General features: G+C 39.5%; 1 protein-coding gene across 4 annotated transcripts in view; it reads right to left on the bottom strand.

The window, feature by feature from the left end:
- Positions 1-716: 716 nt before the first annotated feature.
- The window catches only part of RUFY3 (RUN and FYVE domain containing 3), a 108,190-nt gene continuing 82,981 nt past the window's right edge, over positions 717-25,925 (bottom strand). For 2 of the 4 annotated variants that reach the window (XM_068233320.1, XM_068233325.1), the window contains exons 13-18: positions 20,019-20,138; positions 9,396-9,531; positions 8,718-8,788; positions 6,197-6,230; positions 3,701-3,775; positions 717-1,574 (exon numbers count right to left, since the gene is read on the bottom strand). In XM_068233320.1, the coding sequence (XP_068089421.1) occupies positions 1,431-1,574; positions 3,701-3,775; positions 6,197-6,230; positions 8,718-8,788; positions 9,396-9,531; positions 20,019-20,138 (580 nt within the window). In that variant the 3' untranslated portion in view covers positions 717-1,430. Of the gene's footprint in view, positions 1,575-3,700; positions 3,776-6,196; positions 6,231-8,717; positions 8,789-9,395; positions 9,532-20,018; positions 20,139-23,686; positions 24,007-25,925 lie in introns of those variants that run through there. The other 2 variants (XM_068233328.1, XM_068233334.1) reach the window with 1 other exon arrangement.

Below are 25,925 nucleotides of genomic sequence, written 5' to 3'. Positions count from 1 at the left end.
TGGCTGCATGTAATTGCAGCTGAGTGGCGCTTGTGGCCGGCAGCCGGATGGCTGAACTGCTCAACAAACAAGCAGTTCGGTTGTCCATGGAAAAAGAGGCCTGAGGGATTGTCAATGGGATGCTAATTTGTTTTAGTTGATGCAGATCTTAATTATAGTGAGGAACAAATTGAACACATTAGAATATTAAAGACATATCCACTAAATTAGGACCCTGTGTGCAGCATTGTGCCTCTTCTGATCTCTGGCTGCCTAGCAACAAAGCCCGCCCCATTACTGTCACTACACTCATCCAGATTCTGACACAAGGCACAAAAGTCAAAGGAAATGCAACCTGCTAAATTGTTTTATAATATATACACATGGATTATAATTTAATAAAGGGAAAATATTTAAACTCTCTTCAGTATTTTCTAAGACCTATCAGTACATCAAGTTCAAGGATCGATGTTTCAGACTGCCGACACAAATGCTTCCTACACACTCCACTTGACTTGAAGGGCTACCAGTAGTTCACACAGCATCTGTTGCATTGCATGTCAACTCACTGCCCATACAGAGCTATGGGCCTGTTCACGTTACTCTAACTCGCTGCATGCAGGATTTGTATTCATGTCTTTGTTCAGTCACCACTGCAGCTCTCACATTTTAACGCGTGCCTCATGCATTGTGCACAACGTGAATCCAGCCTAAAAGCTAAGAATGCTCTACCAAAGTCTATATACAATGATTGTTTATTTCCAAAATATACAGTGTGTTAGAAAGCTGAAACTCCAAAAGAGCAAACCAATAAATTATACATCTTTACAATTAAATGAGTTCTCTTTATGTACACTTTGTTTTCTAATGCAAAAAGGTAGGCTTTTGCCTGCTGGCTTGTTCTGTATCAGGGTCGGGTATGGCAGGTTTGTACCCCGCCCGACTGAGTTTATTCATACATATTGGTGTCTTACATGATGTATGCAGCAGGACAAGTTCTGTGAAGCTACAAGTGCAAATGTATGCAGCCTGCTGTGGATTCAGCGTATTAACTATTCCCACAGACAGAAGTCTACATATTTATGACATTAGTGTGTTCAGTGACACATTCAAGTGTCATTTCTGATTTTCACCCGATATGTGGCTGCCCCCCTCCCCAAATGATTAAGGTGTCACAGTATTTATTCACATGAAGATTCCAAGTCTAGCTATGCCAATGAATTCATAATTCTAGGATCACCAGTTTCTCAATACAACTGATCAGCAATAACAGAATTGCCCAGCATTACATCTTATTGGGCACCTGGCTTGCCAGACATGCCACAGCACTAATTCCAGTTCTATGGGATGAGATGAACGCTTCCAAATGATATGTCTTGTGTTGGTTTGTTGCTTCACTGTACAGAACTGGATTGCCAATAACTTAGGAAATTAGCTTCATATAGTGTCCCTTAGGATGGGCTGCTGCAATACTGCTGTATTAGTCTTTGGTAACACAGGTTACAAACTCGCTCTGGATTAATAGAAGAAGGTAAAGGAATTTCATGCGAGGAACATGTTGAGCAAAAGATCCCACCACAGTTCTTGCACTCATTCTGGAACACAAAAATAAAAGAGTTATAACACACACTTAAGGTCCATTTCCACTTGTACGTTTTACAGATTCAGTGTTTGGGTTTTTTTGTATGCTTTGCAATGCATTTTTCTACGTGTTTTGAAAATGGACAATCAATGAATACAATTGACATGCGGAATGCAAAAAACTGCAGCATGTTGTGCTTTTTTCCCCCCACATCACAAAGCGTTCATTTGGATGCAAAAATTAAATTATTGGCTTTTCAGTTAAGTTATAATTGACACAGGCAGAAAAAAATTCAGCATCTTCTGGTAAACCCATCACTACAGTAAATGTGCATCACAGGCAACCAGGAAGCATCCATGTACAGGTGGTCATACACCATACAATTAAAAGATCCAATTTTTCACCAATTCGATAATTTCGGTCGGTTGTCGAGAACTTTTCTTCGTTTTTGATAGATAAATCCAATCGAATTTCCCTCTTTTTTCCCCCGATTTTTGGAGATTGGACATACTAGAAGTTTCAAACCAACTTTATGAAGAATTGTATGGTGTGGGATGGATTGTCAATTACTTGATGTACAGTTCCAATCATTTTTTTTTTCTGAGCTTTCAATTCTTTTATTCATGATTGGGAAACATTTTTACCCAAGTGTGTGGTACATTGGTCAGATTTTTGAACTGTTACAATCAGTCAGAAAATTGATTGCTATTCTTGAATTGAACAGATATTTAAATAATTGTATGGTATGTGGCCACCTTTAGAAGGAATATGGGTGAACAGCAGTTGCCTTGCAGGGGGGGAAAAGAACTGCTGGACACGTGCATCTATGAAAACATTCATCTTCATCTCCCTGCATTCCTCTCTGCTGTAAACAAATCTATATTGCTTGGTTATCAAAAGGCAGTAAAACTATAAGCCATTAAGAAAACCACATGAGCTCAGTACGAACATTTTTTTGTCCATTCTCCACTCAGTAAAACTGACAGTGAACGGCTCCTATTTTATATGTAGGATCCGTACACACTGGCCAGTCTGCAACAGATCCATTGCAGTAAATGGACCACACTTCTAAACTGTCCGCAATAATCCTGAGCAGGTGGATGCGTTGCCCATATAGCCTATGGTGGTAACGCATCTGCCCCCAGCCGGACCACAGCGGGCCATCAGAGTGGAAACTACACTGTCCGCACGTGATCCAACTGCAGATGGGAACTGAGCCTAACCCATTCATTAGTCTCTATACGGGGCTGAAGTAACAGCAGCAAGAAGCTTTTTCCTTTTCTGTACATGACTGAACATTCATCAGCCATTCAATCTTGATTAAATTTCAGCAAACAATGAATCAAAAATTGAATGAACCACTAGATGCAGTAAAACACCATCCTCTTGACAGAGAACACCATTTAAATTGATAAACTGCCCAAAATGCATCCAAAGATGATTGATCATCAGGCATTATGAATCAGTAAATCCCTACCAGATTTCATAAAAAAGACCCCAAAACAATACCTGTATAGCAGGACCCACACAAAGGCAGATTTTTATTAGACTGAACACACAAGGAGTCCAGGCACCATCCGGGATCGTGACTATTATTATTCCGTGCAACAACATACATCAAACCATAGTATGGACAAGGGGTGGGTGCCAGGTGGTGATCAGACCGACACTATAGCCCATTCACGTCCAAAGAGGTTTGCCTGTGTAATCATCTGGGTTTTTATTAGGCCAACCAAATGCAGCAACAATGCTGGTGGTTCACTGATGTGTAGTGAAGGTTCAAGGTCTTGATTTAAAAAAAAAAGAAAATCCATAATAAGATGTTCTCTGCACATGGCACATTTTCCTCAGTGAGCACCTGCATTGCTAGCAAATTAAGTTGATCTGACAGATATCGGTCAGTGTGTGGCCGGCAATAGACCATACAGTATAGCTTGATTGGCTATCAGTTGTGGCCCACCCTCTCCTAGTCCCACTGAGCAGAGCATGCCAGGAGGACAATATAAGGACAGACACTCGTCGTTTAATCCACAACTCGCCTACAGTTGTGGTTTCACCAGTAAGGCTGTAATAGTGGTATAGTAGTAACTGCTTTGTATTTTAATTACTACAAACTAATATAAAAAGAGTAGAATATACCTTAGTTAGCAATATGCTGGATTCCTCTTTGCACAGCTGGCACATCTGAAGGATGTTTTTCTCACTGTCTTGATCCTAATATGAGGAAGATAAATCCCATTGGTATACATCACATCCAATTTCCACAACTTTACAATGAAATGTTGAAAATAGATGTATTATGACTGAGCAGTCAGAGAATTAGCCATTATTTACACTAGGTGGAAATGCTGGACGTTCCAATAAGCACTTGCCAGATTTGTATTGTTTCCAGAGCAGTCATTCCAGTCTGGATCCTACGCATTACAGACATGTCAGATATGGCTGTCTTATTGCATTAGACGAATCTATACAAAAAAGTGTGCCCAAAAACCTTTTACATGACACCTCATGAGCTCCCGAAGCAGGATGAGTACAGACACTGGAAACGTTCTCTAGGCAATGGTTTATGATCTAATCGGTTGATATTCTGATGTCTCTGTCCCTTCTCCATTACTACCATATAGACTTTAGATTTTCCACTGCTGAAACTATCATTGGGACAAATATATTAACTGTCCCCAGTGTTTGTCATCCATTGTGTTGGATTCTAGCACTTTTTGTTCCTACACATGGCATGACAAGATGACCACTAACTATACAACCTTGGTTGTACAATCTTACTACTACCATGCAGTTTTTCAGCTTACCAACCCACTCTTTATGACCACTATTTATACCATATTTTACAATCTACCACAATTATGTAGTACATAGACTGACAAATAAAGAATTCTTGAAACAGGTTGTTTAGGGTAAGCTCTCACGCCACATGGAAATGGTGAGATGCACCATCAAGATTGTGTGGTTAGTAGCCAGATTTAGACACTGCAATGTAGAAAATTGGAACAGAATGTGGGAGGGTTGAAGGTAAAACCAGGTTGACTTAAGCTTGGTACACACATTACATTTTGAAGAACCAATCATTGGACAATTTTACTCCATCCATGTAGTATGGGAACTTACCTACACAAACTGCTCATAGCACTCAAAGGGCCCAATCCAATTTACTTTTTCTCCTAAGTTTTCTCCTAGATCTTATTTTCACATTATTAATGCATTTTCTTGGAAGTCACCAGCAAGGAAGAAAGTGCTCAGAATAATTTTGACAATACTTTTTTTTTTTTATCTACTTTTTCAATTTCAAAGTGCAACAGTTATTTTACACAGAAGATGAAAAAAATTATCTCCTACGAGAAAAAGTGAATTAGATCAGGCCTCAAATGTTACATGCAGGTAGTAAAATTGCCCAGTTATTAGCAAATCCAATTTACATTTGATATGTGTGGCAGGCTTTAACTGTTTCTCTAGAACAGGCATGGGCAAACTCGGCCCTCCAGCTGTTCCGAAACTACAATTCCCACAATGCATTTGCCTTTATGAGTCATGACTGTGGCTGTCAGACTCCTGCAATGCATTATGGGACTTGTAGTTCCTTAACAGCTGGAGGGCCAAGTATGCCCAGGGCCTGCTCTAGAACAAGCATATGCCTAAGGGACATCAATCCTTGCATAGGTACAATCTGTAAGTTCAAAAACAAAAAAAAAATTATATATGATGATATAGATATTATATATCTATATCATCATCATCATCATCATCATCTTCTATACTTCTACCTGTTCACCTGTGACGGCTATCCCTTTAAGGATTAACTGCACCTTTATTAAAATAATTCATATAGCATCAGAGATACACAAGGCATTTTGTAATAAGCTATTAAAAACTACAAATTCAAGTGGCCATACACTGATCAAACATTCAACTCTTATTTTTCTGTTCAGAAAATGGTTTGCCGATGCAGGACTTACCAGTGCTCTACACACTGGAATTGACATCTAATAGATTTTGATAGATAATGTGCTGTCAAATTGTTCAGAAGGAGTCCTAATGCAAACCTTCTTCTCTCCTTCAAGAAGCTGATGATGCACATATTCAGAGAAAGGGACTTGGATCGAAATAAAATTGAAATGCATTTGATTCTTGTACAATGAACAGAAATGTTCTGTTTTTGCTTTTTCATTATATGGCAGATATTGATTGTATTAATTTGATCAGTCCTCCACAACATGAAATGATTTACAATCAATTTGATAAAAGAATAAGCTTTATTGGTCGATCCAACACCACAATCAATCAGTGTATTGCCACCTTTACTTTGTGACATGACAATCAGGTTGAGGACTCTTATCTTTATGTAATTTTCTTTTCAGTTAAAGAGGAGTGCGTGTTTTTCCCTCGACAAAAAGTAGACTTTGGCTACACGTATATTTACATTTGTGCAATGCTCCTTACCTCTGAAGGGAGATGTCTACAACAGAATCCAATAACGGTCTTTATATCGATTCCCAAAGTTACATCAAATATTGAGTGATCTCTTTTTATACAAATTCACTCATTTGTAACATAATAAACGATAAAACTTAACAGAGGGCTGTTCAATTTCACATTACACAAACACCAACTTTGTATACAAACCTCATTTTCTGAGTGTATGATGGGCGATCTCAACCTAAAAAAAGAGGGGGAAGAAAAAAGGGGGTTTTAGAATACATGTTCAATTACATTTTTTCTGAATGCATTTATTAGTAATGTATATTTTCAATGTATGTAACAGCATAGGCTGTCAGTAGAGAGGTAGGACGTTAGTAGAGAGGTAGGACGTCAGTAGAGAGGTATGACATCAGTTAGGAGAGCAGTCACCTTTTTCCTGTATAATCTGTCAGACCAGTAAGAAGGCATGGCTTCAATAAGGAGAGTGCTCACCCTCTTCCAACACAAGTTGTCAATCAGTAAGGACAGTCAGCCACACGCTTCAGAGAGGAGACAAGGTACCCTATTTCCCACATCCCAGTAGTAGGGAGGTGTGGCTTCGGAGCGGAGGGCAGGTACCCTCTTCCTACATAAGGTATTAGTCAGTAGGGAGACGTGGCTTCAGAAAAAGCAGGTACCCTCTTCCTGCATACGTTGGAAGGTGTGGCTTTAAAGAGCAGAGCAGGTACCCTCTTCCTGCATACGTTGGAAGGTGTGGCTTTAAAGAGCAGAGCAGATACCCTCTTCCTGCATAGGGTCTCAGTCAGTAGGGAGGCATAACTTCAGAGAGGAGAGTGATCACTCTCTTCCTTCATAGGGTGTCAGTCAATAATGGTGTAATTGAGGAGATGTCACTCTTTTCCTGCAAAGGCAAGTCCCTGCAATGGAGGAAGGTGGTTGGAGGAAGGTGGTTGGAGGAATATAGCCACAAGAAGCCTACAGTGAGGTGAGCAGCATAAATGCACTAGGCATTTCATTTATAAACAGAACATTTACACTGCTGATAAATGCATTTATTATTTATTTTTCTTTAACTGGGACTTTAGAGGTGAATTATAGGCAAACCACTTTATGAGTATTTTAAATATGTATGAACTCCTCTACCCACAAAATGTTTTGTAATTCTAGTAAGGTGATGTTTATAGCTCTGCTACACTCATTTCTTAAGGTGGCCATAGATCAGGCGACTTGGCGGCTGATCAGATAGACTATTATAATCACATGAAAAGCGTCGGTTTTGGAATCAATAAAATGACAACAGTGCCCAAATTTATGCACCTGCCTAATGTTATTTAAGCAATTATTATTGCACACTTTCTGCAAATCCAATAAACTTCATTTCACATCTCAAATATCACTGTGTGTCTAGCACATGTAATTCACACCTTTTACATTTTTTTCCTTCCAAAGTTTTCAGCTGCATGAGTTAAAGTGCACCCGAGGCGGACCTAAGCGTATAAAACAATACTTTCCTAAGAAGAGGGAATCCTCTGGATCCAGCAGGGGCTTATCACATCCTCCCAGTCCCCACTGTGCATGGACCCCCGAATGAAATCAGACAAGAGCTTGTAAGATTTCTGATCCCGACCATGAGCTACTTCAAGCACAAGTGTGGGCCGTATTGCACCTGCTTAAGTATGGCCATACCTGCGCAGTAAGCCGGAGCACAAGTGGCTCCATGTTACTGCATAGGAACAGCTACACTAGTGCATGAAGAGCAGCGTGGTAGCTATCTTCAGGAGGGTCCCTGGAAGCTGTGCTCGGGAGACGGACATGGGGAGCCTGTGGAGGATACTTAGATAAGTATCTCTTTTCTGACCTTAGGATCTCCTCAGGTTCACTTGAAGGCTTCTTTCACATTGCACATGTTGCATTGTGATAAGATTGCAGCGCAACAGTGGTGAAACGTCACAGTACAGTACATTGAAACTATGTTTCACTGCCACTGTACATGTTGTCCGGCAAACAAACAGCATGCTGTGCGTTATTACAAACCCTGTCGTACCGCTGTTGCAAATATATTATACAAATAGAATTGCCTTATGATTATTATGTCCATGGCCATTTAACGCAACAGATGCAGTGTAAAGGGAGCTTTAAAGGTGTCCAACTAATGATGCAATCTTTTTTGTACAATCTTACCATTTTTATGTAATATGGAGGGACTACCTAAAATTTCCATTCAAAATACATTCACTCAGTTTACCCTTCGACTACATATATTTGGCAACATTGCACAAAGTGTCGGATGATAATATTACATTTATAAACAGGATTCCTAGAATCAACTACCCATTATGGATACAGGATTTGTTAAAAGGTTTCTGAACTCCATTTTATTCCCAATAACAATGCGGTTTTCAGCAATATTTCAAAGCATGTTGCATGCAAAAAAAAATTGGTACTGGATAACTGATGTATTGATGTAGAAATCTATTTAGCTCAACTGGGCATCTCTTTTTATGTGCTCTGAGGGGAATTCTGGGGAATCATTGCTGAGGTGAGTAGCCCCAGCTATCCTGGTTTAGCCTAAGAGCCCATAATGTCCATGCCCATAATGTCAATCCTCTAATTTAGACTTTTATAAACTAATTAATAATATTGTCAAATTACTGCATTTAAAAACAATTCAGAACAGGACAGGTAAACACGACAAAGTTTCCTCTATCTGCATAGCAGTACATACCTGCTTGGACTGGTGCCGTTTGCTTCATTCACAGGAGGTTTCACATTTTCATCCACTTTATTTTGTGTGTTCTGGAAAAAAATAAATCAATATGGTTAGAATAAGCGAATGTCAAATGTCAGATTTAACAGCGGCTTTGACAGGGGTGGTACACTAGCAAGGGAGCATTTGTATGCACTGTATTAGGTAGTACAAATCTTGTGGATGTGGAGAAGCGGCTAATATTAGTTGAGATCTTTGCGGACATTAGCTCAAATGTCGAGTGGGGCATTGTGGGACGCAGTTGCTATCATGCACATGTCACTAATTTACTGAAACTAATATTGAAAGTCTACTTTTACATCTGCTCAAACCTCTGGAAACACTGAAAGCTAGACATGCGGTTTTCACTCTAGGAATCCACTGAGCATGTCATTATTTTCATCAAAGCCAGTCTCTGGTACCTTAGTTTACATTGAAGTACAGACTTATGATGGACACTACCCAAAAACATACAGCCTTCCTCCTAAATTGACTACGATAGACACATGACTATGATAAGGATTAGATTGTGAGCTCCTCTGAGGGATAATTTGCAACAAGACTATAACCTCTAAAGCGCTGCAGTTCCAAGGAGGTTAAGAGCCAAAAATTAAAACATTTTGGATAGGTACTAGATATATTTAATGTCTGACTTGCCATTTTTGTTGTGTTCTTTTGGAGAAGATGTGGTATTCTTAATGGTGAGTATTTATTCTCAAGGACCTCCTTGTCTTTATGATTTCCAGAAGACTTGCGGTTTTTATCCTTCTTTATTTCAGCTTCATAATGTGAGCTAAACAAAACAAACAAAGTAAAATAGTAAGTAATAAAATCAATTTTAAAAAAGGCCATTACCTTTTGACACTTTCGTAAGAAGCAAAGCTTGGAAGAAACATTGATCACTGTATATGGTCAATACCAGCTCATTCATATAATGAAGTACACCTCAGAGGGGTAAACTTGGGCCCTTGAAACTGCTTTGAATTATAATTCCCTGCATGCTGTATCAACCATAAAAAACTGGCATACAGCATCACTGGACATCCTGAAAGAACACAGCCTTACAATTGAAAACAAGAGAGGATTTTACTCCCGAAGTTTGCAACTAATTTCCTAACTTTACGAAGGGCCACAAATCCAGTTGGGCCCAAAGCAAATATCACACGTTAAAAACCCCAAGCATTCCATAAGCTGTATGTATTAAATGGAACTGGTCACATACCTAGTACAGCATCTGCTACCTTTTGGATACAACACCTAATGCACCTAACAAGGTAATTAATTCCATGGCAGTCACCTCACTCTCATCAATGCTGAAGAGGCACTTCACTTCCTTGGAGGCAAGCATCTGGTTTGAGAGCCAGACATTAGCAGCCTCTATTAGCCATTATTCAGCTTAATGATAGACTCCTTTTAAATAATTTTTTGAAACTATACATAGTTACATAGTTATTTGGGTTGAAAAAAGACATACGTTCATCCAGTTCAACCAGAAAATAGAATACAGCACCAGCCGTCTGCCTCACATATCCCTGCTGATCCAGAGAAAGGGGAAAAACCCTTACAAGGCATGGTCCAATTAGCCAAAAAAGGAAAACAACACGACTCCAGATGGCAATCAGATAAAATCCCTGGATCAACAACACTGGGCATTACCTAGTGATTGTAGCCATGGATGTCTTTCAATGCAAGGAAAGCATCTAAGCCCCCTTTTAAATGCAGATATAGAATTTGCCATAACTACTTCCTGTGGCAATGCATTCCACATCTCTCTTACTGTAAAGAACCCTCTCGTAAATAAATGGCAAAAACATTTTTCCTCCATGCGCAGGTCATGTCCTCTAGTCCTTTGTGAAAGCCTAGGGACAAAAAGCTCATCCGCCAAGCTTTTATATTACCCTCTGATGTATTTATTCATATTAACCTCGTTCAGCTAGCACTAGGCTAGCTAGTAGAGGTGACCAGTATCCCCCCCCCCGATTACTGATGATCCGATCCTCCCCATAGAGAGGACCGAAGATGTGCAGGAAGGCTGCGTGATCGCTGGATCCAAGCTGGGTAATGTAATTAGCATAACATCATCAGTAATTGGGGGGATGCAGGCCACCTCTACTAGCTAGCCTGGTGCTAGCTGAAGCTGTTACAGCCATAGGATCAGTTAAAATCATCCTGGGGGACTCCTGGGGACAGCCAGCGGTATGCCCGACACAGTGTCTCCAGACTATATAAACCCAGTTTATCTAACCTTTCTTGGCAAGTGAGACCTTTCATCCTTCGTTTAAATTTTGTTGCTCGTCTCTGCACCTGCTCTAAAACTGCAATATCTTTCCTTTAACGTGGTGCCCAGAACTGAAGTCCATATTCCAGATGTGGCCTTACTAGAGAGAGTTAAACAGGGGCAATATTATGCTAGCATCTTGAGTTTTTATTTCCCTTTTAATGCATCCAAAAATTTTATTAGCTTTAGCTGCAGCAGCTTGGCACTGAATACGACTTTTTAACTTGTTGTCAATCAGTACTCCTAAGACCTTCACTAAGTGTGATGTCCCCATCTCTATCCCGTTTTGTTTGTATGGTGCTAGACCATTGGTATAAACAAAATGCACGACTTTACATTTTTCAACATTGAATTTCACCTGCCATTTATGTGCCCATATAGCCATCCTATCCAGATCCTGTTGCAATATGCCACTATCTTCCTGAGAGTTGCTGATTCTGCACAATTTTGTATCATCTGCAAAAAATAGCAACATTGCTTTCTACTGCATCTACTAGATCATTAATAAATATATTGAAGAGTACTGGATCCAGTACTGACCCCTGTGGGACCCTTACTGCTAACAGTCACCCACTTTGAATAAGATCCATTGATCTCTTTGTTTTCTGTCCATTAGCTAGTTCCCTATCCATGCACACAGACTCTTCCCCAGTCCTCCTTGCACTTTTGCACCAGACTTTTGTAGGGAACAGTGTCGAAAGCCTTTGCAAAGTCCAAGTATATCACATCTACAGCATTCCCAATATCCACATTAGCGTTGGTTACCTCATAAAAGCTGAGCATGTTAGTCAAACAGGACCTGTCTTTAGTAAACCCATGCTGATGGTGAGAAATAAGATTATTTTCTACTATGAAGTCTTGCAGAGTATCTCTTAGTAACCCCTCGAATAGTTTGCACACAACTGACATTAAGCTTACAGGTCAATAATTTCCTGGATCTGATTTTTTGCCTTTCTTAAATAATCGGAAAATGGGGGCTGTACGCCAATCTACTGGAACTCTGCCAGCTGAAAGAGTCAGAAAAGATTAGATCAAAGGGTTTATCAATAACTGAACTTAATTCCCTTAGGACCTGAGGATGCATGCCATCCGGGCCAGGTGCCTTTATTTAGTCTAGCCGTCACTTCTTCCTGCGTTAAGTATTTAATATTACAATTGGAAAATTGAGACTCTTCTGCATCTGTAATTTGCAACAGCGATGTTTCCCTTGTGAAGAGAGAAGCAGAGAAAGCATTTAATAACTCTGCCTTACCTTGGTCATCCACCATGGAGTTCCCACTCTCATCCTTTAGGAGTTCAATACAGTCGACCTTTTGTATTTTATTTTTTATTTTATTTTTTAGTGTTGATGTGCTTGTAAAACTTCTTTTGGGTTAGATTTGATATCTCTTTGATTTTAAGCTTCAATCTTTGCCAGCCTAATTTCTATTTTACAACTTTTATTGCACTCCCTATAATTGCTTATATAATCTTATATAGTCACTCCTTATATACAGTAGTCTTAAGCCCCGTCTACACGAGGCGATCGCCTCTTCCGCATCCACGCACGTCCCCGCTCTCCCGCGTGTCGGATTCGATCCGCCCTCGTTCCCGCGCCGCTCATCTTCCGCTCGATTCCCTGCCATTGTCCCCTCGTGGGGAACGAGCAGGCAATCGAGCCGCTGATAAGGAACATCGCTCCGTGTAGACGGAGCTTTAAAGTCTGATAAACAGGACCAAGAGAGAACAGTTAAATGTAGTAGTCTTACAGAGTTAATTTTTGTAAGTTGTCTGCATAATTAGCAATTATATATATATGTGGTGAAAACAATCTGCGGGGGGTTCAGGACAGGTGCAAAGAAAACCAGAGCTTAATTGAAGCAATGATACAAAGAATACAAAGCACTTACAATGCTCATAGTTCCAGACTGATTTTTAGTCTAGGACATACCTCACAACATTGCTTGTGACAATAGGTTTTATTTTTGGCAAGCAACAAAAAAAATTTTTTTTTTTTAAATGCTGAAATTGTTTTATTTCAAAGTGAGATCCCATTATTGTTGAAATTTGCTGACTAATCAGTACTATGCAAGTAACTTCATAATTAAGTGGTGTTGAAATTTGTTTAAAACTGGTCAAAAATTCAAATAGTTTTTTGCAACAATGAAATCAGTGCTTCTATAGCACAAACTGCCTAGTAAATCCCATGAAACTGTCCTCTTCCTACAAGAGTAATTCGTTGCAGAGGACAGTAAAGCCTGGCATACACAAGTAGGTTTTTTTAATTAGTCAATTCTTTCCATTAGTCTATTTGGTTGTTTCAGTAAATAAGAATGCCAACTGATACTCTAGCTTTGAATATCAATTACCAAAAGTGTTTGATTTTGAGGGTAGAACTGAAAGAACCGTGATCAGTCAAGTAGTTAAATTTCCACTGATTGTCCAAGTATCTGATGGGCTTTTCACAACCTTTAAACTATTTGGATTCAATCAAATTTGGAAGCATGTGTATATTCACTCATCACTGTGTTATTCTCCTAATGGAAGTTCCTTCACTTCAGAATCGACCGTACAACTATTTCGTTTTTTGGTACTGCATTCAATTCAATTTTGGTTGACTGTGAGCATTCTTATCAAACCAGTCCAACATAAGATGATTCATGCTTGGCTATCCGAAGTATTTGCTACATACAAAGACATTCCCCTACTTACAAATAACTCTAGTTACAAAGTTTCATAGATACAGAGTTGTCGTCATGTAAAAATATACAACACTGTTTTTTTTATTACAGATTTGTGTTGCTAAATGTTACAGTATTGCATAAACTGTTATAAATGGTAAAAAACAAAAATTATAAAAGCACAATGGAAACAACCAAAATATACCTGTAATTTATACCATACGTCCAAAAGTGCTTAGTTGGTGGCAGATTTGAACTGGGGTGACAGCGCTGGAAGGAGGGGACCATGTGAGGAACAGGAAGGCTCTATTAGATCAAGAGCCTTTCCTCTCCATAGGTAAGTATCTATTTTAATTTCACTTTACATTTTCTTCAATATAGCTTGGTGAGAAGTGCTGCAGGATTATGTGTTTTGTAGGGACGTTCCTGCTTAGTTTTTTTTTTTTTGGGGGGGGGGGTCTTCCTAACCATTTTGTAGATATGCTTGCCTAATTTATGTTATTTGGTGCCTTGGTTCCTAATTTTATCATTTTGGGACATGGCTGCCTAATTACAGTAAGTTATTTGGAGGCATGGCCACTTGATCCTATTTGGGGAACATGCCTGCTCAATTATGCTTTTTTCAGAAGAGTCCTGCCTACATACCTTTTCGTATTTGGAGAACATACAGCCTAATTCTATGATCTTCAGAAGATGCATAATTATGTTTTTTGGGAGCCATGCAGGCGCAATTATGTTATTTTTGAGGACCTAAGCCTTCAAAAAGGTCAAATATATTCTGGAAATGGTTATTGTGAAAAACATTCCATACAGGAAGTTTATCTAGTATGGGGCCTAGAAATTTTTCATGGTAGCCCTAGTTTCATCCTAACACCCTTTTTTGGTTTGTAGGCTGATGATGCCGTACTACGTCTTTGTAAGTATACCATGTATCTTCTTCCCTCACTAATCACTTCATTAGTAAGCAACCAGTCTACCAGATTCTAACAAAAAAAAAAAAAAAAGGATATACCTTACCCAAATACAATTGTTGCTACAGTTTGTAGTCCATGAGAAATTAATGATGAATAATTAAGTGCCCATCCCACATACACTCCCTTTTATTATGCTTCCACTGCAATGTCTGGCCGCTCCCTCCCGTACCTACCAATACTACAAACCAATTAAAAAGTTTCTTGCTTCATTCCACATTCCTTCACTCCACATGTGCATTGCATGGTAGCGTGCTTCTTGCCCCAAGCAATTGCCCACTCCAATCACTCTTCTGCAGCTCCCAGCGTCATCTTCCCTTGCAGACACTACTATAATATCTTACAAAAGTCATATCACATGCTAGTGAGGTAAAAAAAGATGTCAGCAGTGAAGAAGAAATCATCGGAGAAGGTGACTATGCAGAATCAGGTTATCCTTCTCTGCAGAGAGAAGATGCTTGCTGGCCTCTCTAAAAGAAAATACAAACCATAACTGTGGAGACATCCCATCATTGAATACTGCTTCTGCAGTACTACCCAGTAACATTACCATCCGACACATTACCACAGCATAGGTAACAGCATAATCCCTTACTGTCAGAGGATTGCTCCAGATTACCTCAGAGCTGCTGCTGTTCCTTTGCATGCATGTTTTAGTCACTTCAGATCAGTGTCCAAAATAATCACACAGAACAGCCTACTGGACATGCCGCCTCTTTGCTGGAATTTTTTATCCAATTGTCTTTTGTTTCAGTGGAATAAGAATAGTGCAGGGATGTCAGGTTTATATATAAGCACATTCATAAGACAGGAGAAGTTTTGTTTTTATGTGGGTTGCCACATAAAGTAACTCTATGCTTAGGTATGTTCACTATTTACTGCTATGGGCAGATAAAGCTACATAAAAAGCTGCTTTCTGTATTGATTTTGAGTGTATCATGTACTGTACTGTGTCACACAAGTTACCGTACTCGGTCATTTTTATTCAATAAATTCAGGACAAATGTACACTCGTGTTTTAATAAAGATAATTGGCAAATGGTTTCCAGAACTTTCTATGTGGCTTCCGCCAAAGATCAATATAAGTCAAGATAAAGAATGGAACTGTGTCCTGATTGAATTATACAGCAGTGGAAGTTACATAGGCTTTGCTTGATCATAGGCTCCAAAGTAACAGAGAGAAGCCAATAAGTCCAGTGATTGTGTTACAGCGCTTTTACCAGCATTGATTAGTCAAGTGACAAATGATATATGTGGCCTATAGCTAACACTGGAAAAACTGCTGATGCCTTCAACGTGGTGAATTGAATACGCAATATCTTGGCCCATAGCTGTGTTCATCATCTCCGATTAGTAGATGTGGTAAAAGTTACCCAGAGAGGAGACCAAATCCAAACAAACAAAAAGGATGTGTGGGCCAGATTTCCTTTTCATCACACTTAGTTCATACAGAGCATTTATATGTCGGAATAGAATGTAGATTTGTCCTGACTGGAGATAGCTGGAGAGCCTGAATAATGCAGCAACCCTGGACTACATTTTTTAAGTGGTTTGCTATAGAGGAGGCAAATAACTGCAATCCTTACCTGGGTCAAATAAGAACATAGTACAGATGCTAAAATCTAAAAATTATCACTGGCAGCTACAATATTTTTTTTTTTTTTTATTTAATAATGGCAGGGTGCCCTGGATTCATCATCATGTGTGGTAGTATGCACGTGACAGCAATAGCTCAAATTCTAACTTACTACCATTTTAGCAATTTCCATTGTGATCTGATATAACCCAGGATGGGGTTTAAAACTTTTACCGCCTACCTGCAGACAAGGAAAAAAAATCTGATGTTCCCAGTTGTTCACAGCCTTGCTAAACCAACTCATTTGTATTGCTTAGTGCTGTCAGCACATGCTGCAAATAGGTGTATGGAAGGGAAGAGGGGCAATGGCTGCTACCTGACGTCTCCTAGAATAGAGATTATCGTTTCTGGCTTTGCTGAAAATCTTTGACAGATATGCATGCAGCCTGGACTTGACCCAATTAAATGCAGTATATGCAGATTTTGATTTGGTCAATTCCAATATGAGGCATCTCAATCACCTCTACTCTTAAAGGGACTCTGTAACAAAAATGTCATTGTGTTTTCTACCATCCTACAGGTTCCTAAACCTATTATAATGTGCTCTGGCTTACTGCAGCACTTTCTACTATCACCATCTCTGTAATAAATCAGCTTATCTTTCCCCTGTCAGACTTGTCGTCCTGTGTCTGGAAGGCTGCTAACTCTTCAGTGTGATCTGCTATGCATGCCCCCACTGCAGGCCCCCTCTATGCACACTTCCCTGTGTGTGTGTGTTATTTACATTAGCCGGCTGTTCTCTGCTCTCTTATCTTTTTACAAGCTGGATAAATCCTCTGTTCACATACTGATGAGTCACATACTGCAGAATTACAGACAACCGGACAGAGCTGTCTGCAAGAACAATCAGCTTGTAACTCTTCAGTGAGCTGCAGGGGGAAAGAAACACACAAATGATCTCTTGAGATTCAAAAGGAAGGCTGTATACAGCCTGCTTGTGTATGGATGTATTTTCTATGTGTGGACATACTGTACATCAACCTATTTCCTGTTTTGGTGGCCATTTTGTTTGTTTACAAACAAACTTTTTAAAATTGTTTTTGACCACTTTTAATGCGACGAGGAGCAGCGAAATTGTGACAGACGGGAATAGGAGATGTCCCCTAACACACTGGTATGTTTACTTTTGTGCGATTTTAACAATATAGATTCTCTTTAAAACATTACCATAGTGCCCATTGAAGGTAAAACCTCCCGAACGATCGACCGTATGATTGATCTGACGAAGGCCGTTAATGGGGGCAACTGGCAATGAACTATTGTTCTATCGATTGTTCTTTTCATACGAATTTCAGAATGATTGTATTTGTCTGATCAGATTGCTCCTCCATTGGCAAACACAAACAATTGTTACCAATTGCAATGATTGGATAGTCGACCATTTGGAAAATTGGATCATTAATGGGCACCTTAACTCATCTTTCCTTATTGTCCTCAATGGCTAACATAATATTGCATGTTACTCAATTACATACTAGGATAGTACATAAAACTCAGCAGAGAATCTCTCCCGCTCCAAAGGACAATACGTTCTGTTTAGTTGAGAGCATCCCTTCCCTCCATCAGACAATAGATGTTGTTCAGCAGAAAGCCACCAACCCTCCCCTCCACAGGGACAATACACAGCATAGAGCCTCTACATCTCTCCACAACACTCCCATAAGACAGAAGAATGTTAAGCTAGTATATCATTACAGTGATCAATGGCAAACACACAGCGACCACAGACAATAGTTTTGAGCTACAGTACTCTTAAAGGAGAGTAGCATGAGGGCTATGGAGGCTGCCATATTTATTACCTTTTAAGCAATACAAGTTGCCTGGCTATCCTGCTGATCCTCTGACTCTTACACTTTTAGCAATAGACCCTGAACATGCATGCAAATCAGGTGTTTCTGACATTTTCAGATCTGACAATATTAGCTACATGCTTGTTTCTGGTGTGATTCTGACACTAATACAGCCAAAGACGTAAGCAGGGCTGCCAGGCAACGGATTTAAAAAGTAATAAATATGGCAGCCTCCATACCCCTCTCACTTCAGTAGTCCTTTAAGTCTCTGCCAGGCTGAATAAAGCATTCAGTAAATCTAGGAAGTGGACTTCTGAACAATTATCAGATTTCCATTTCCGTATTGTAATAGTTTCACGTTAAAAATACTTTAAAAAACATTTTTAGTACTAAATCTAAGAATCACTATGCATTCCCTTGTGATTCTTGATTCTATGGGCTGCAGTGATAAAAAGTAAAAAGTTGAATTGGATGAGCAGCATCACTAAATTTAGTGAATATCCCAAGAAAGCAATTCATAAATAGTGCGCAAAAAGCAAAGCTATTAAAAGAAGAGAAGCAAACACAGAACCTTTTATTCAGAACAGTTTTGATTTCCAGGGAATCTGTTAGAAATCAAATGCTTTGTGCAGAGAGGACCACAAGTGGTTTAACTAAACTATGCTGGATTTAAAAACAAAAGCTGTCTATTAGGCAGTGACATCTAAGTACCCTTACCTGTATCCTATCAGAGAACAGTGGGGACTGCTGAAAGTAAGGCCTCATTCAGAAGGATGACTGAACTACGCATGCCAAGTACAATTACAATGCAGCCAAATCAGTGGTTGTAACACCACTTTTCAGTGCTTGACATGTAGTGGCGTAACCCAATGGCAGAGAACTGCAACACATTGCATGTTAGCTCAGCTGCGACCGCACTCAGATGGGAGGCGTCAACGGTCTAGCACCAGTACTGAGCACTAACAAGCACCCAGCCAGTGCACAAGAGCAGCAGCTGCCTGACTGAAAGAGACCTAAGCTAATTAGAGTCTGTGCTCCTGCATTACTGGCATACACCTACAGGAACAACTTATCTCTTATAAATCCAGCACAGGTCAAAGTTATTTACCTGCCAGCATGTGCACATTGCTGCCATCACAAGTTTTATTTACTAACCTTTCAGTTACCCCACTATGATCTGATTTGAGCCAGGTGATGGATGCAGGCTTTTCCCACCAAACTCACTTTTACGTTAATTGGATCTGCCTGATGGCACCTGATCACAAGCTACATACTAGTCCCAGGGTAGTGAAGCACTTGTTCAGCATCTATACCAGGAGATTGCTTTGAAACTAGTATGTAGCTTACAAGTCCACAGGCAGCTACCACCAGAGGAGGTTAGCTTGATGACACCACTCAATTTACCTTAATAGGCTTTCTTCTGTTCTCCCCTTACACCCCCCCCCCCCCACCCCATGTCACAAAGTGAGATCTGCACTAGACTCATGTTCATCAATCTGTGACTTGCAGGAATAAAATAACCAGTTTATTCTCTGACTTTGGAATGCCAAATAAAAGATTCTGTGCCTAAATGGAAAATCAGCAAAAACAGAAGAGGTTGTGAATTTCTGGTGTCACTTCAGAAACGTGACAAGAGTAAAGAAAGACTGAATTTACCCGAATACCCATTATCAGTCGTTAGTATAGTTTACTTTGCAGGTTGTGACACCTCTGCGTACAATTTAGTTTTTTGTACCTTACAGAGAACATTTTTTTTCAATTAGGTGGAAGTGGTTTCAAACAACCCTGAATGTTTAAACAAGGAAATATTATGAAACAGGCTTATTTGCTCCAATGAAAGATATCACCACCTGCAAGAGCTTAGGCAATTGGCTGGCACCAGAGACACCAAGATGGCATCACCGCTGCTTGTGACTAGAACTACAGCAAGCAATCATTTCTTCACCACTGCTTTCTGAGCTGATCCACTTCCAGCTGAAGGCTCTCAATCTTGTCACCAAACTCTTGCTTGAAGAGACGGTTGGCTTCTTCAGCAGACAGTCTGTCTCGCTCCGACACTCGTAACCTGGATATCAGCCACATGAATGGGTAATACAACGTAAAACCAATGGAGGTGGTAGGGGCAAGGAAGGTGCTTTAATAAATAAAATAACTTAAAAAGACCAAAATCAAAGTACTGTTATGAGAAATAGAAAGTTAGAATGGAAAACACAGGAGAAATGATAAAACTGTAAGACAGGAAATCAAGTTTGACATTGGTGATCCAGGCAAAAGTGACCTTAGGGCTGCCACTGTAGTTTTGTCCTAGGGGATGTTTAGTTATATTACTAGCTGCATGTCAAATGGTGCTGCAAGCAGTCTTCTTAGTGCAGAACAATCTTAGATCTATTTTTTTTTTTTTTTGTGATGTTCACTTGCACTCCTGATCGGGAAAGACAATTGTCTGTATACTAAGCTTTATGATACATGTAAGTTATTAATACCAATAATGAATCGGTGTGTCCCTGCATTACCAATACATGGGTGGCTTGACTTTAGTTCAAATTCAGTTGATTTTTAAAGTTCAGTTTGACTGCAAACTTTACTCAAAGCTTTCTTTCTGTTATAAGCTGGGCAGGAAGAGATGTCAGTTGAGTGTACTGGTTAAGGGCAATGCCTTTGACATGGGAGACCAGGCTTCGAATCCTGCCTAGAGTTAATACCTAAGTAAGGAGGCAAGACTCTCTAACACTGCAGGGTGGCCTCTTGAGTCCCAGTGGCTGCAGCTCTTGAGCGCTTTGAGTCAGACAGGAGAAAAGCGCTAAACAAATGTTCGGATTATTATTATTATTATTATCATCATCTAATGCTGGGAATACATCATGAGTTTTATGGTCAGATAGATGGCTCGATAGATGATTTCCGACAGGTCCAATCTGACTTGAATCTTCTTCTGATCGATTTTCTCAAATATGTGAATGGAAATCGATCAGAAGCGCAATCAGGAAATTGATCGGCCAGTAAATCTGCCAAAAAAACCATTGTGTAATCCCAGCATAAGTTCACCCATCCAAACAGGGTGTGCTGGACAGAGCTGTGGAGTCAGAGTGGAGGAGTTAGAGCAATTTTTGGGCACCTGGAGTCGGAGGTTTCATACACTGAGGAGTCGGATGATTATTGTGTACAGACTACACAGCACTGGTGCTGGAGTTCGATGAACTGACCAGTGTAGTCATTTAAAGCTGACACTGCATGCAACTTCACTTGTTCCTCACCAAACTCTCCTTAAAAAGGAAGGGGTCTGATTAGACCCCTTTAAAGCTTCTTTAATGCAAGACTGTCAAAACTATCTTATTTATTATCTAGACTGCCTGTGTGCCAACCCCCATTTAACACTAGCTGACATGGCTGTTTACACACAAAGAGAACTTCACTATAGGAGTATGTCAATAGACATCCTTTGTGCCTGATGGAAAGACTTTAAAGCAAACCTGAAGTGAAAATAAGCTTATTAGATAATGAATTGTATGTGTAGTACAGCTAAGAAATAGAGTGTTAGTAGCAAAGAAAAGAGTCCCATTGTTTTCCAGTACAGGAAGTTATCTATGCAAAAGATATTTAGTATGTAGTATCTGTACTACACAAACCATTATAGCCTACCTTTTTAATCGCTTCAGGTTTGCCTTAAAGGAACACTACTGATTAACATTTTTTTTAACCTGGGATTGAGAGAGTTCCCGAAGTGCTGGTAAATAATGATGTATACATTTCATTTGCTTATTTCTTTTATTTACTGTATCAAATTCCTTTCACTCTGAATTGATGGCAGTCTGCTCTAATCTGATGACAGAGTGAGCCATGAGGGGTTGGGGAATTCCCTCACAGTGCATCTGTTAACCCTGTGTGTGAGAGAAAGTCCTGTGTCCCTGACTAAAGTGTATGAAGAGAGCAGAGGAAATGTAATTGTTCTAAACACTTGTAATCGTCTGTGACACCACAGCACTGGCTGTGCACTGAAGCAGACACCCCTTTTCAGAATGATTTGCTCCAAAAGAGAAATCCTACACACAATGCTTTTGCCTCTGATATTTAACATGAAAAGTAGGAAAATGTTTCCACAGCTGTTTAGAATTATTTGTACACTGCCATTTTAAAACAATTGGTATGATAGTGTTCCTTTAAGCATGAATAACTTGTAAAGTGACATTTTGCCTGCTGCTTCAGTCACACTTAAGATTATGCAGAATTTGAAACAGTCCTGGTTTACACAGATGTTGCATCAATTGTAATACACCACATTTACAAACCCTTAACACGCTCTTATGTGAAATCCATAGTCACGTGACTGCGGCAACACACACAAGAGAGTTGCTGCCACATTAAACTGACATGCTGTGATTAGATCTAGTAAAAATAAATCAAAATGTGTGAATGTGAAAAACTGTCAACACTCCCTACTGAGTGTACTTGCTGTGCATTTCCAATGCTCGACTTTTTTTTTTGGGGGGGGGGGGGGGGGAGATTTTTTATTGAAATTTTCAGATTAAACAAATGCTCGACTTTAAATATAGAAATACATTTGCATAAATACCTGGGAACATGCATTCAAGAGCTGTATATGCTTTTCCAATTGTTACATATTAATATTTATGTAACAAACTTTTTATGCCAGATACCAGCATCTTGGACAGATCTTCACAATGTTTGAATTTAGAATTGAATTTCATGAGGCAGTGTGCATTTTTTATCATATCACCTTGAGTGTGAATTACTTTAAATGATTGTAATGAATTCAATGGAGGTTGTGACCAATATTTTTTTAATCCAATTTAAATACATGCTTGTTAATTGAAGCTAAAACAAATGGCTAGACTGGCCTCGAAGCATGTTAGCCTTACTGTTCTGCTTCATGTTCAATATTTTTATACCTAGTAAAAGCGGTTCTTTGGAGCTTTTTGGTGTGCTGCGGGCCGTTTTTTGCATAGTTATGCTTTTTAATGCTATTTAAATGTTTCTCCCTGCAAAATGGCATTCTCTTGCTTTTAAAGCACATGACACCCTTGCTATGCGCACAGGTAAAGAATGGCAGGCTCTCTCAGTGACAAGTTTGACCTCAGCTACTCAAGGAACCTCTACACAAATTAGATCAAATTCGGCAACTTACGGTAATATCTACACAACATTAGGAAGATATTTCTGCTTGGAGCTGGCCTTTAACATGCATTTAGTGCCATTAAATCAAGGATACAAATACATTTACCAGGAAGATATTCGCCAATCAGATTTTAGCTCTTTAAGAAGTTAAGACTGCTTTAGGAGAGACCGTTCATTATGATAGCTAAAATGTCTTGTAGGCTATCCAACTCTAGTTATAAGCATGGTGCATGCTCTAATGTTCATGTGCTTTCCCTTGGTTCACTTTGGTGAACCTTACCGCCTTGGAGCCCATTTTGCAATCTGAAGGACAGACCCTTTTATTAAAGGAAGGGAAGGGTAGCAGTTGGGGCTACCTCACAGTTCTGGGCCCCCTTGCATTGCAGTTGCTGCTCCCCTGTGATAACCCCTATGCCCCTGGTTCCTTTGTGAGTTGTTTTTTGTAATTGATGAATAAATACATTCAACTGACAACAGAAATGGTTTTAAAAAGTTTATTTGGCAAATATTCTGGGGTTCTAACAAAGATTCCATCTATAGTGAGGGGGTTGGAGAGAAAAAACAAAAAAAAGGAGAACAGAATGGAAGGAGCCATGGCTTCAAAATGCAGCAATTTCCAAATGAACGGTAGGCAACATTTAACATCTATGTAGTAGCTAGTAACCGGGCAGCTTTCCTCCCTCCCTCCTGCTACTGAGTTGCTCTGTTAGTGTTGGTCAGTAGACACCTAGTGCTGCTTCTGGAGCAGTTTACTTGCTGTGCTACTTAAGGTTTTTGCCTGTTTCACCAAATCCTTCTCACTGAGTTTTCAACATATTCACAAGGTTTAAAATGAACAAAAATAAAGTTGGATGAGAGATGAGGGCAAATGATTAATAAAACAGACAGAAAACATTGAGAAAAAAGTCAGTTAAATGAAATCTTTAAAAATTATTTCTATTCTACAGCAAAGCGTATGCAGCATATTTGAAGGTATAGAACAGTAGAGGATGCTGGAGTATAGACACACACAAAAAACAAAATTTGTCTATTATGCGACCCTCTAGCAGACAACCACATCCAATTTTGATTGGCCAATGAATGTACAATTCTAGCCACTCCATGTAGTATGAGAGCCTACAGATTTTGAATACTATGCAGGTGCAGGTAAGTGCTCATACTACCTGGAAGTGAAAATCGGCCTATAATTTGCCAAGGAACATTGGATGAGTATCAGGCTTAACGGGTCTATTTATAATTACCTGCCAGGTCTGTTCCTCCCGAATCCCCGTGTCTGCCAGCTTCCAATGCATAAACACCCCCCTCCCCTGAAAAACCGCCATGGTGTTTTCTTTACGCAAGATAAACACCATGGGTACATGTTGGAAGCTGGCGGACACAGGGCTCCGGGAGGAATTCAGGAGGAACAGAGCCGGCAGGTAATTATAGCTTTACATTACGACAATACATTTAAATTTAATTTACCATGAATAGGCACTTTAAGACTGGATACACATATCCAAATTTTTATTGGCCAATGATTAGCCAATCTCACCACTTCTATATAGTACGAGAGCTTACCTGCACAAGCTGTTCATAGTATGTAAAATATGTAGGCTCTCATACTACATGGAGGTGTTAAGACTGGCCGCTCACAATTAAATGTGTGTTCGCATGCCAATTGTAGAAAATCCAGTCCTGGTTTGTTAGACCACTTAAGTGTTTGCCAGCCTTAGTAACTCCACCTCTTATTTAAAATGATGAGGTTTGCAGTGACAGCAACCAATCAGAAGTGTGTTTCCTAGAACATTTTATGCTGACCTCTCCCAGGACCACATCAGTAGGCCAATCAATTATATTTTTGATCAGAAAAAATGTCCACCAGGAATTTCAGTGTTATTTTATTGACCTTGAACATAATTTCTCAAATCAATCATTTTAAAGATTTGTCCATATGGAACATTTTACCAGACAGCATCTACAAGAAAGGTTAATGAGATGCAAATGATTTTGAGTTGATGCAAATGTGTGTGTTATGTATGCATCTTAAAAATGGACTAATGAAAATGCGCAGAATAAACTCAGAATTATTTGCATGTCATTCACCATCCCGAGTATCAACTAATTTTAAGAAAATCATCTTTTAAACAAGTGCAAATTGATTGAATTGACAATCACTGCCAGTGCTTTAGTGATGTACATCTTGGTAACTGCTATTGTAGCGTTTTATACTCCAACAATAATCAAAATTGCCCTTTACACATGCATTGTGCATGAAGTGTACACACTGAGTACAGCATGTGACTGGAATAAAAGCTGGCATTCCATTATGTAAGAAATGCAACAACTAAGCGCTTATGTAGTAGCATGAATGCAGAGATACTGCAGTCCTTCAACAGCACTTATAGCTGTGCTAAACGTATATCCTATTATAAATGACAGCACTGTGCACAAAGTGCTCTTTCCATCAATGCGTAGCATTAGGCTTTTAAAAACAGTTAAAATACCTTTTACAAGGTTCCAGAATGGCAGGACGCATTTTTCAGATGCTGCTCAGTGCTGCTGTATAACACTAATGGTGCTCAGGAACAAATACCTACCCACTGATGCCTGGACTACAGCAATGTGAATAATTGTTGTACCCTAAACCTGGGGCTAACCTTGACCTAGTTAAATGCCATATATATGAATCTTGGAGGCAAGCAGTAAAACTTCCCAAGGAGTGGTCACCACCACTATT

This window comes from Hyperolius riggenbachi, chromosome 1 (genome assembly GCF_040937935.1).
Source record: "Hyperolius riggenbachi isolate aHypRig1 chromosome 1, aHypRig1.pri, whole genome shotgun sequence".
NCBI classification, from domain to species: Eukaryota; Metazoa; Chordata; class Amphibia; order Anura; family Hyperoliidae; genus Hyperolius; species Hyperolius riggenbachi.
This window is presented reverse-complemented; position numbering and strand designations above follow the sequence as displayed.